The sequence below is a fragment of the Apus apus genome, chromosome 6 (assembly GCF_020740795.1).
Source record: "Apus apus isolate bApuApu2 chromosome 6, bApuApu2.pri.cur, whole genome shotgun sequence".
In the NCBI taxonomy this organism is placed as follows: domain Eukaryota; kingdom Metazoa; phylum Chordata; class Aves; order Apodiformes; family Apodidae; genus Apus; species Apus apus.
In genome coordinates, this window is record NC_067287.1 from 8731272 (window position 1) to 8743914 (window position 12643).

At 38.9% G+C, this 12643-nt stretch overlaps 1 protein-coding gene across 4 annotated transcripts in view; it reads left to right on the plus strand.

Moving 5' to 3' along the window:
- Positions 1-12643, plus strand: part of DPP10 (dipeptidyl peptidase like 10) — a 458987-nt gene that overhangs the window by 407986 nt on the left and 38358 nt on the right. For all 4 annotated transcript variants that reach the window (XM_051623886.1, XM_051623884.1, XM_051623883.1 and 1 more), the window contains exons 8-10: positions 3901-4021; positions 6576-6730; positions 7597-7694. In XM_051623886.1, coding sequence (XP_051479846.1) covers positions 3901-4021; positions 6576-6730; positions 7597-7694 — 374 coding nt within the window. The remainder of the gene's footprint in view (positions 1-3900; positions 4022-6575; positions 6731-7596; positions 7695-12643) is intronic.

The following is a 12643-nucleotide window of genomic DNA, read 5'->3' on the forward strand; positions in this document are numbered from 1 at the left end:
GCCAAGGACTAACTGGGAACAAAAATCTGAGCTGACTACTTTGTGGTAAAACCGGAGTTGTGCACGTGCTTTTTCTACAGAGGGTCATGAGGCCACGACACTTGGCTGCTGCTCAGTGTTGTATGTGCAGACACTGGACAAAAGTAAGCAAGATCTTGTCACAATCTGGTGAGAAAAATTAATGGCAAGTGGTGATCTTTTGAAATTTCAGTATTTTTAGAGTTAACATGAGAGGTACATTTGTACCATATAAATATTATACTGGGAAGAATTCACAATTGAGTACAGCTTTTAGAAATGTCCTTCCTGACTGCATTGCTTTGGCAGTAATGTCTGATGGGACATTGGGCTACACAAAGTACTTGTGCTTAATTGAATCCACAGCTTGGATTTACGGAGAGCAAAGCAAAAAGCCTCTCAGGCCACTACTAGTAGGCTTCATGAGAATGTCATCACTCTTGTTATAAATCTGCTGTCTGTTTTGCTGCAGAGAGAAATGCTGTAACTCCCAAGTCCTTATTTCTAAGAGCTGAATGAGGTAAATAATTACAGATGAGCACTTTGGCATGTTCAGGAATGGAGGAGAACACAGTCCTGATGGCAGGGGTTGGGCAGCATCCCAGTAGGAAGTGTGCAGAGCCATTCCTGGCAGTACAAACAGCAGTTTGTGGGTTTCATGTGGAAAATGGCACCTTCTGAAATATAACAAATATTCAAAATTACAGATGAGATTAAATTACTAACCATAATGGTGAAGCTTTCTAAGATGTTTTTACAGCCTGAAGCATGGGGATATTGATCTTTCGAAATGCTGCAGGCAGTGCAGAGTGATACTGGCCAGTGAACCAGCCTTAAATCATCAATGTGCCTTTACATGCTGTTTACCTATGTGGAGGAACATGAGCAGCAGTATTTCATGAATGTTTTGCAAAGGAACATAAATTCATCATTTTTAATGTTAAATTCAAGTAGGCAGTGAGCTCAAGGCTTGCTAGAGAGAAAGCTGCTGGTGGCTTGGAAGTTTTTCATGAGCTTTAAAATGTTCCAAATCTGTGTGTTCAAGAAAAATAATTGTTCTTTGGGGTAGCTTTCAAAGTTGAAAGAGCACATGTCAGCAGTGATGAGGAAAGAAGGGAAACTTCAGATGACAGAGTAGACTAAGAGTATTGTGAGGATGTTCTGAGCGTGGCTGAGAGCTGGTTGAGGATGGAGACAAAGCCTTTGTGGAATGAGTGGGGAAGAAAGCCAAAGAAGCCAGCAATTGTGGGCGCAACAGTGAGTATTCCTTCTGAGATATTTACCTATCTGAAATGTGTCAAATGGAATTAGCAGTGCCTGCTAACTAGTAATAACAGGATTAAAGACTTTCTCGTGGTTCAGTCATAAAACAAGTAGTTCTTAATTATAAAAATCAACTGGCAATGATGCCTGTAAAGGTTTTTATTGCAGAGACTTAGATACTACTGGTATCTTCACCATTAAAAAGACAAAGGGCCTGAAAAGAGAGAAGCAAAAATTATAATTCTGATCTGCAGAAATTAACTGGATTTAGCTCATCTGATTAAAGAAAATTAAATTGAAAAGAATAAGTTGATCAAGAAGGCACTTTTTTTTTTTGTAATCTCCTGAAAGAAGCTGTTTATATAAGAAGACACTGCAGCTGTAAGAAATTGCTCCTTAGTTAGCTGTAGTCAACAGAGTAGTTGCCACTGCTTACACTATTTGTAATTTAGTGTGATAGAAGTATTTTTAGTTCACTAAAATAGCAAATACTTGGTAAATTATTTTACTTTTCTTGGTGAAGAAATTAGCCATGCTTTGTTATTAGTTACATCTGTTTCCTGTACCTTAGGAAGATCAGTACTGTGGAAATACACATTGACAAGGTGGTTGTTGATATTATTTCAAAAGCTTGATACCTCCAGCTTTCTCTAATCCTCCTTTTCCTTTGGTGTTAATGCTGGGTCATGCGTCAGTTTCCCATAAATTCTCAACTATATAAATATTATTCCTAAATCCATAAATGTAATTACTGGTCAGTACATTTTGTATTAATCAAACTGGATCAACTATTTTAACTTCAGTTTTGAACTCACTGCTGAGTTTCAGATTTCCACCCAAAAAGTGTTTTGTTTCAAGTCGCCCTTGTTTCCCAGTAATGGTTAAAATCATTGCATTGCTTGTGGTATGAAAAAGCCTCAGCTTTATTGCTTTATGCAGCAGAAATCATGAAGTGGCTAATGTTAAAAATCAAGAAATGCCATTAGTTTGGGGACTCATAGGGAAACCTATTTCAGATGGTAATTTAGAAGGAAAGAGAACAGCAGTGCTAGTGATGGTAATACTTTGCTCTCTGTTTAGTATTTTACCATAAATCATTTATCATAGAAGTAAGAGAATGATAAATTACTAAGCTTTTTAAATGGTCTCTGGAGGAAACATTTACTTCCCGTTAGCAGTCCCAGAGACTCTGGGTATCAGGCTACAACAACAAAATTATGGTACAAAAATGTCTATTGTGTGTTGTTTCTCCAGTGCTGTGAGCTGCATTTTCTTAGTATAAATCCAGTTTGGTGCATAATATTGATATTAGTTTGATTCCCTTGTTAAGCTGTGCAAGCACATACATGGCTATTGTAATTTAACAATAAAGTGAAGAAAAAGGCTACAGCTCTGAGCCGATTATAGCTGTGAAATAGTCTAATCACAGGCATTGAGAACTCAGGAAAATGAGGAATGCAGTAGAGACAAAAATGATTAAGAGCATTATTCCAGGAAATGCTAGGCACTGTGATTCTGCTCTTCATCACCATAGGTAGCTTTTGGCATGTTAGTATCTCTGATGTTTGTTTCTTACTAACTCGTACTGGGGAGATAGTGCCAAGGAAGAATTTTGGGACATGAACCTTAATTGTGTTGCAGTGAAGTGCTTGAGGGTTTCCTGGCTGCCAGGAGAAAGGCAGAGACATACATCCCATTATGGCTACACCTGAGTACATAAGAATTTCTATGTCATAAACCTTTCTTACCATCACTGTATTTATCTCCAGCCCTTTTTGACAGCCCCGTACTCCTTCAAAATATTTTTTTTTTAATTATTTTGTGTGGGTTTTTTTTGTTTTGGTTTGGTTTTTTGTTTGTTTTCAGGAAGGGGATTTTGGCCTTTATCTTTCTTTTACTGCACTTTGTCATGGAGCCTGGAGCTCAATCTTACAAAATGAGTGAACTGGAAATCCTTTGCAGGAAAATGAGCAGGGAAAGAAGAGCAGACAAGGCTGAGAAGTGGCAGGGAAGGAGGAAAGGACTCGTAGGAAAAGGAGAAGGAACCTAAACTTTAAAGTAAAGGGCATTTATGTAGCCTGCTTGAGGTAAAATGTGTGTGTCAGAGTCAGAAATAGTATCAGCAAGCTGAGAAAAGCTAATGGCTGTCTGCTGTTTATTTTTGCTTTTCCAGTATGTTCTCACAACAGCTGTAATTTACATTTATGATGTATGTACTGTGTTGTATGTAATTGCAGAAGTGTCTAATTTCACAGCTAGAAAAACAGATTATTTTATTAGGTAGAATGGAAGTAATGGGAATTTTTTTGATCTATTTAACTCTTACAAAACATGTCTCTTGAGGACTGTATTAATATTTCTTACAGTGAACAGAAAAAATTCAACTGTGAAGACAATTCCAAAGGAAGAATTTGACTTGGCATAAATATTGAAAGTTTGCTTACTTTGGTCAAATTGATAGTAAAAGGAAATACAAAGGCAGTGTTGGTAAAAAACTCATGATGAATTATTATTCTGTGGACTGTTCTGAGCCTGAGGAAATTACGTATTCATTGCTGAACATTCCTTTATGTCTATTAAATGTTCTTTTTTTCTCTCCATCTCTCTTACCTCATCCAGATTTATATTTTTGAAAATAATATCTACTATCAGCCTGATGTAAAAAGTAGCTCATTGCGCCTGACATCTTCTGGAAAAGAAGGAATTATTTTTAATGGAATTGCAGACTGGTTATATGAAGGTAAGCTGGACAAATATATCTGTTTATTAAAACAGATGAGAGGTTCTTGTACAGACCCAACAGCACATTTCTATTCATTTCAGAAAATGCTGTCTAAGGTTATTTTGCTTCTTTGTCTTCTCATTTTCCTGCAAGATTGCCCTTGTATCTATCTATTCATACCTTCTGTGGACTGCTGGTTTGCATATAACAAAATTTTCTCAGAAAGAGAAAATTAGTTTCAACGAGAATGCATCAGATGCATTATGAACACTAGGTAATACGTAAAATATGCCATAGGAGTGAAATCTTGATGTGGGATTTTACTATCAGCTTCAGCAGGGCTGGCATTTCATATAGCGATTGAAATTAAACTAAACACACTGTATGTTTTGCTTATTTAGAAAAACTCCATTCACACCTTTGGAGCTATTCTGGGTTTAGAACTCAAGCAAGGAGGGAAAGGGCTCAGTTTGTTGCTTGTGTGGACAACAGTGCTGGTCTATTTACAGTTACAACATCCTAACAGATAGAAGGCACAGAAGCAGCATAGTGTAGGAGGAAAGGTGGCTACATTTTCTCTTTTACTGCTGGTTATGAAGCAAAAGGTGATCAAAGGTGATACTGCCTGGTGCCTCACCTTTTTTTTGAAGTCAGTGTCTCTCCTTCAGCCTCAGTAGTGGTTGGTGGCCAGTGTGATAGCATAACTCAAAAGAAACTTTGGCCCCTCAAGCCAGGCAGTAACATTTTGCTTGGCTTTAAAAACATACTTTAATCCAATTTTAATGTTTTGATAAGATCCAAAAGTGTCATACTGTTACCTGAACAGTTGCTGCTACTTCTGCTTTAATCAGTCTGGAATAGACTCCTGGAGAACTTGCTGTTGTTGGAAAGCAGTGCCAAAAGGGAGTGGAGAACAGCTCGGCCTGGGCTATCCTCTGGTTTCTGCAAACAATCTTCTGCATAATACCACAGGATGTTTCTCTCTGCACCCAAAAATCCTTATAAGATAATAATAATTTTAAAAGGCTGTAGATTATCTAGTTTGATACGAGACCTTAAAATACATGTTTCAGTTATTCTTTCTGTGGGGCTCATTATTTTTATAGATAAATAGCTTAGTGCTAAATACTCAATTGCCTGAAGTATTTCAGCTTACCTATGTATCTCAGAAACGGTATCTGGAAGAGAGTGAGGTGGATTTTTGGTAACTTTGCAACTTAAAGAGAACTCTTTGGGTTCCCAGGAATGCAGGCAGGCAGAAGGGGTCTTCACAATATATGTAATTAAGGTCAAGGTAAAAGGAAGTTCTGTCTGTATGCATTGGAGGGCAACAGCCAGTGTCTGTTGGCATGAATAACTATACTGCCTCTTTCCCATTAACCATTGTTTAATGTAGAACAGTCCTCTACTTTCAGTAGAATTTTTAATAGCATTGGAAGCTGAGCAGACTGAATATTGTCCCATTGAAGTTAGGAGATTTGAGAACTGTTCCTCCTTTTGACCTCATTTTTGTTTATTATTTGCATGAGTTTGTTATTAGCATTTTACCTTACGCAAGCATTTGGAAATAGCTTTTCTTTGTGTAAATAACCTTGTTCAAATGCAAACAGTAATATTTTTAAACAAACACAATTGTGATTTTTTTATCTGATACTCACCATTCATTCTCTCCTGTTCTTCTGTGTAAAAGGTTTTAGTTACTCAGCCAGGGAGAGAAGCACAACCCAGAACATATGATTTTGAATATAGGTCCGAGCTTCATTGCATCTAACGTTAGATAATTCAACCTATTAAGCTGCTTCTAAACTTTCAGAATCTGATTGGCATCTTGGAGAGTCTCCATTGACAATTTAAGTTGGTTTGCAGGTAGGCTCTTAAATCAGGTATGCAGTCAGGCCCTTGTTCTCATTAGTATATTATTTTCAATTAGTTTTCTAGACAAATTCTTCACATTTAAACACAAAATGCTCACTAAACAAGTCAAAATATCAAATACATAATGAAAAAAATCAGTCTTTTCACAAGTGAAAGACAGAAGACCTGTAGAGGGTGAATTTGGAAGTGGTCAGGAGCTGCTTTACTGGATTCCAGGAGTTTGGGTGCTGCTTGTTTCTCTTTTTTTTTCTTTCTAATATGAAATATAATGATGGTAAATGTAAGAAAACACTGCATGACATTTTGAAGAATTACTTCATTTGCAAGTCAAGTAACATTTGAATAAATGTAAAAAGTTTTGTTTGGAGTTTCAAAAAGTCACGTTGTAGAAAAACTGAACTTTCAAAGAATTAAAGCTGACTGTAAGACTAAGACAAGAAAGCCAAAATACTGCATTTTTTGTGTTTTGATGATTTATTGACATCAATGGAAGTATTTGTTTGAGGAAAGTGGTTAAAGTTTGGAGTTTTGCTATGCCTTGTTATCCGAACACTGAATGCAGGATAATATGTAATTACTGAAATTACAACAGATGCATTTCAAGTAGACACAGAAAGAACAAATTGGTGCCAACTGAATGAGGAGGAAACTATATGATGGTTATTTTTATGGATATTAAGAGGATCTGGTTTTGCAGAGGAACTTCTCCATTCTCATGTTGCCCACTGGTGGTCTCCAGACGGTGAAAGACTGGCGTTCCTCACCATCAATGACTCTCTGGTGCCAAACATGGTTATTCCCCGGTTTACTGGAGGTCTATATCCAAAAGGAAAACAGTATCCATATCCTAAGGTAAGATGAGTGTTAGAGCAGTCCCAGCCTCCTGACTGACAGTTGACTGTTGACTGATAGAATTAACTGTATGGAAGGAATGTTTCTAGACAGCGATCGAGGCTGATTTTGTTCGTGTTGTTTTTCAGGAAATATTAGTTACTATTTTTTTGGTAGCCTGTGACGCCTTGTGCTGGAAAGAAACTGTCAGGGGAGGGAGCAGCAGGCAAACTGATTCATAGCAATTTCATCATTGAGATCTGGCTTGGTAAAATCAATCCACTGCTTCAGAGAGAAGGGTGGTATGTTTGAAGGAGTGCACAGAAAAACATGATTCTGTCACAGCTGTGCAGGAGTGATTTGTGCTGTCTGCAGAGCACAGGGCATGTTCCATTGCAGTTCTAGAGATCTCAGTAAATTATGCTGTTATCATTAAATGTGACAGATGGGCTTTGAATAACATAAGCCACAGTATTTTTTTTTCCTGGCCATCAAAATTAGAAAAAAAAAAAATAAATAATAGAGCTATCACTAAGTTTCAGAAGATTTAGAGTAGGTTTTTTAGATTCATGTTGGAAAGTGGAAGAACAGCCCAGACAGAGCTAATGTTTGAAATAGCTCCTCATTTTCTGGGGGTTTCCTGATGAGGTGCCTCCCTAGCCATCATTTTTGTGCTGAGCTCCAGCACTGGTATTTTCTTCCAACTTAACAGTTTATCCATCCCTTGTGTGCAGTTTCGAAGTGTCTAAGTTCCTTTCTGGTGATATTTGTAGACCTGTGTGTGGGGTACTCCTTTGACACTTCAAGGGAAGTTCTTTGAGGCCTCTAGAAAATACTGCTGTCAGTGAACCAGTGTCTATAAAGCTCCTCTTTTCTTTTTTTCAAAGGCAGGTCAAACAAACCCAACCATAAAGCTGTTTGTAGTTAATCTTTATGGACCAGCACATACACTGGAACTAATGCCACCTGACAGCTTCAAATCAAGGTATATAATTTCCTGCTTTGAAATGCATGTTTAATCTAATCTGACTGTCCCTCAGGCTAATTGTTGGCTTTTTACATCAGCACAACACTTAGCTTTGACTGGAATGCACTTCATCTCCATCCCCACGCCTTAACATAATGCTGATAAACACAACTGTATTGGATTTATGCCTCTCTTAAAGATCTCAAGGATCTGGGACTTGCTGACATCTAACATCCTTAAAAGCTCCAATTTACTTGAAATATATGAAATTAAGAATCCTAAAGTATGTTTAAAGGGGCTGAACTTTGCCCTGGTTCTGAGGTTGTTACGGCATTCACTGCCGGCCTCTCCTTGCTGTGAGACAGTTTGTTGCCTTCAGTTTCTGAAATGAGATTGCAGATCACAGAAGTGTCCTACAACTGCACAAAACCTGTAATGAAGGTGTTCCTTTAGAGAGGAATGTTCCAAGCTTTGTAAATTCAGTAGGTTACAGACAGTCTCATTTCTCATCACAGCTGACAGGCACAGTGAGGTGACAGAAGGGGAGATGTGATGCCACCAGATCACATAGACTAGGAAAGGCTGTTCTGTGTTCTGAGGCTGTGATTGGAGCTAATTTAAAAGTCTCTTTGACATATGGGGATGAAGAAATGAAGTCTTGTTCCAACCAGTGACTGTCCTGCTGAAGTTATAACCCTAAAGCTGCGCTCCTGATTACCTGTCCTCACTTTGAGGTGCCTTGAAACTTTTGTTTAAGGGCAGCAAAGTTTTAATCCCTTCCCATACATGTATCCCAGTTGTAAAATCACAGTTGTCTTGATTAAATTCCCGTTGTAGTTTCAGTGCACATGCTAATGATCTTCTAGCCCTCAATTATTATATAGCATAGGTAATAATAACCATAAAAAATTAGCACAGTCCAGATTTGGCTCCAGTCTAAGGGCCAGAGAAGTGCCACTTCCTCTCTTCACTCAGGACATTTTTGGGTGTAGAAAGGCATGAAAAGGATTGACAAACTTAAAGCTACCTCCAGCTAAACCCAAACACCTCTGTATATAGTTGTTATTTTTGCAATTCCTACAAAAGGAAAAGATTTTATGGTAATTGTTCCCCAAGCAATCAGGATGTTAACAATTCACAACCAATTTTAAGCTGGCATAGCTTAAATTGCCTCAAATTGAGGTATCCTAATTCAGTACAGGAATAGTTTAATAGTGAATTATGCTTTGCAGTTATTTATGTCATCTGGAATGCTTTCTGATTGTATAAGTGAAAGGAACCATTTTGAATGATGTCCTGGTTTGAGCAGTACAGGACCCCTGAAGACAGAAAACTGTGTCTCTGATTTTTAGGGCATCCAGCAACTTGATATAAGATTAAGTACATCTAATGTTCTGCCTCCATTTACTGCTTGCAGTGATTCTGTAAAGGTACTTGGTATTACTTCCCAAGTTTTGTTCAAGTTATTCTGATATAAAGATAGCAATAACACTTGTACATTTACTCCTGAAAATTTTATTCTGTGGAAAAATTTACAAATTACTGTGCACTGCTGATGCCACAAGAAGACTGGCTGTCTTCCTTTAAACATGTGGTTTGTTTCCCCTCTGCTGTTTCTATTCCATGTGTACAATTACATTGTTTTCCTTAGTGTCAAACACAATTTTTTACTGCAGGGTTTTTTTCCTCGTTGGTCCTAGAAAGCCAATATAAATGAACTGTGAAATATGTATGCATTCATACCATGCTAGCTCCTGGAATTCCCATTGGAAAGCTAACATTTGCCTTCTGCTGCAAATCTTGAAAAAAGTTATATGGGTGCAAGTGGTCAGTAAAACCACTGGAACTAAAGACACCTGAAGAATCCTTGTAATTGGTGATATTTAGATATACGATATTAATTAAATTTCATTCCTCTTCCAAAATGGAAAATGCTAAGACAGAGGAAAGGTGAAATCACACATTAAAGAAGTTGCAGTTGATTTACTAGAGTAGAGCTGTGCTTCTATAAATGATGAAAAGATTTTTTTTACTACAACTGTGTATTGTCTCTTGGAAGTCTCAACGTGGGGATCATCCACTGCTTGCTTTCCCCATTTTCAGCCACAGTGAGCAAGCTGCATTGGCTCTGCACTGTTCCCAAACCCTGCTGACCAGGTAGCCATCCTGCCGGGGGATTTGTGCGGAATAGGAGACAAGAGCACGTGCTTATTGTCACCTAGGCTGCACCACTCTAGAAGTGTGGCCAGCAGACTGCGGGAGGTTATTTTGTCCATCACCCATAAAGGCATCGCCCATACCCAGCTGGGGATTCAGGGGGGAAGATGAGATTCTGTTGGTGGGCTACCAAGATGGTCATGGCCAGGGCCCATGGCTGTGTGGAAATGGAGAGGACAGCTTGTTAGACTGACTAAGATGTTGGCCACCAGCCCCCATGGGAAGGGGAGCTAGAAAAGCTCCTTCCAACAAAATCCCCACAGCTTAGTCTCAGAAGAAAACTGCTGTACATCCATCAAAGTATGCATGGATAAAGTCTTGTATGGTGTTCCAAAATATCAGCAAACTGTACTTAGCTACCTTGCAGGTCATGTCTCCATTTGTGTTGTTTTCCATGTGCGTTTCTGACAGTGATATTTTCTATTAGTATCTGGAAATTCTCATACACCTTTCAATACACAACCATATAAATAATTTAAGAATATAGTAGATATTGTAGAGCATTGTGCTTGGGGAAAGTTTCTGTTGCTTACATACTTGGATAACAACCTGCCAGCAAACTGGTAGAGCATAATAGGTTGGCTTTCTTTATCTGAACCCTGTTGTATTTATTATCCAAATCTATTAAAACCATCAACAAAAGTAAGGTTCCTTTTTCCATTGCCATAAATGTTAAATGTCTTCCAGCTATTCTTATAAGCAGATGCTTTTCATAATCAGCTCATTGGCTTAAAGTTAGAATCATAGAATCATAGAATCCTAGGGGTTGGAAGGGACATCGAAAGATCATCTAGTCCAACCCCCCTGCCAGAGCAGGGTCACCTAGAGCACATCACACAGGAACGTGTCCAGGCAGGTTTTAAATGTCTCCAGTGAAGAAAGCTCCACAACCTCTCTGGGCAGCCTGTTCCAGGGCTCTGTCACTCTCACAGTAAAAAAATCTTTTCTGATATTCACCTTAAACCTCCTGTGCTCCAATTTGTATCCATTACTCCTTGTCCTATCACTGGTCATCACTGAGAAAAGCTTAACTCCATCTTCTTGACACTCACCCTTTACGTATTTGTAAACATTGATGAGGTCCCCCCTCAGTCTCCTTTTCTCCAAACTAAAGAGACCCAGCTCTCTCAGCCTTTCCTCATAAGGGAGATGTTCCACTCCCTTCATCATCTTTGTGGCTCTGTGCTGGACTCTTTCCAGCAGTTCCCTGTCCTTCTTGAACTGAGGGGCCCAGAACTGGACACAATACTCCAGATGCGGCCTCAGCAATGCAGAATAGAGGGGGAGGAGAACCTCTCTTGACCTACTAACCACACCCTTTCTAATGCATCCCAGGATGCCATTGGCTTTCTTGGCCACAAGGGCACACTGCTGACTCATGGTCATCCTCCTGTCTACCAGGACCTCCAGGTCCCTTTCACCTACACTGCTCTCCAGCAGGTCAGCCCCCAACCTGTACTGGTACATGGCATTTTTCCTCCCCAAATGCAAAACTCTACATTTGCCCTTGTTGAACTTCATCAGGTTTTTCCCCGCCCAAGTCTCCAGCCTGTCTAGGTCTCTCTGAATGGCAGCACAGCCTTCTGGTGTGTCAGCCACTCCTCCCAGCTTGGTGTCATCAGCAAACTTGCTGAGGGTACATTCTGTACCCTCATCCAGGTCGTTGATGAAGATGTTGAACAACACCGGTCCCAGTACCGACCCCTGAGGGACTCCACTAGTCACAGGCCTCCAACTAGATTTTGCCCCATTGACTACAACTCTCTGACTTCTTCCTTTCAACCAGTTCTTGATCCACCTCACTGCCTGATCATCAAACCCATACTTAGAGCTGACTCCTTCCTTATAGTGAATGGTAAGAAGCTGCAAAGTTAGATTCTTGTTCTGGAACAGTTTCTTATTTTTAAGTTTAAAAGTGTGGGTTATTTTCCTGTGATGTTTGTCTATTTCAGATCTAAGTATCTAATCTTCAAATTTAATTATTATTTTAAGTATGCTCCCAGTGTAAATCCCTTGCCTTTGTTCAGTTTATTGTCTCTGTTGACTTTGCTAAGCACTTAGAATCACAGCCAGCAATATACACATACAGATCTTTCTAGTCACAAACATACCAAAACTTAAGAGTGAAACAAGATGTGCTGGACATTTTTGAGTAATGGTAAATGTATTAGCAAACTGTGAAACTGCTTCCATAGAACTGGGTATCAACTGAGATAATCAAAATAAAGGAAAACATTCTATAATAAAGAAAGATTATTTTTTTTTTAATAGGTCTTCAGGCTTGGCAAAGGATTATAAACATCTTCAATATTAAGCATATTTTTATCAGCAGTGAAAAATTAATCCGGATTTCATTAAGTTACAAGTCTTTGCAAAAAAGTTAATTTCCATATGTTCAGGAAAGACTTTGCTTCCTTAACACCTACAGTTGGATTTTTTTTTTTTTTTTTTTCTCACTGAATATCCTCCATCCCTCTCAGTCCCCAAGACCTGACCTTTCTTGTTGTGCAGCACCTCCTTGATGCAGGTGAGGTGTTCCAGCTCCTACTGTTGAGCTGACTGTGAACCTGTCGTGTTCCTGCTTCACAGGCATAAGGGAAAGTTCTACCTTCTTTATACTGATTACCTTATATCACAGCCTTAGGCCAATTTGAAGCCAAGCAACAGATTTAAATAGCTCTATGTCTGGTCAAGGAGCTTGAAGATCTTGTTTTTATGCCTTGCCTGAATCAGTCCCACTTAGAATAAAG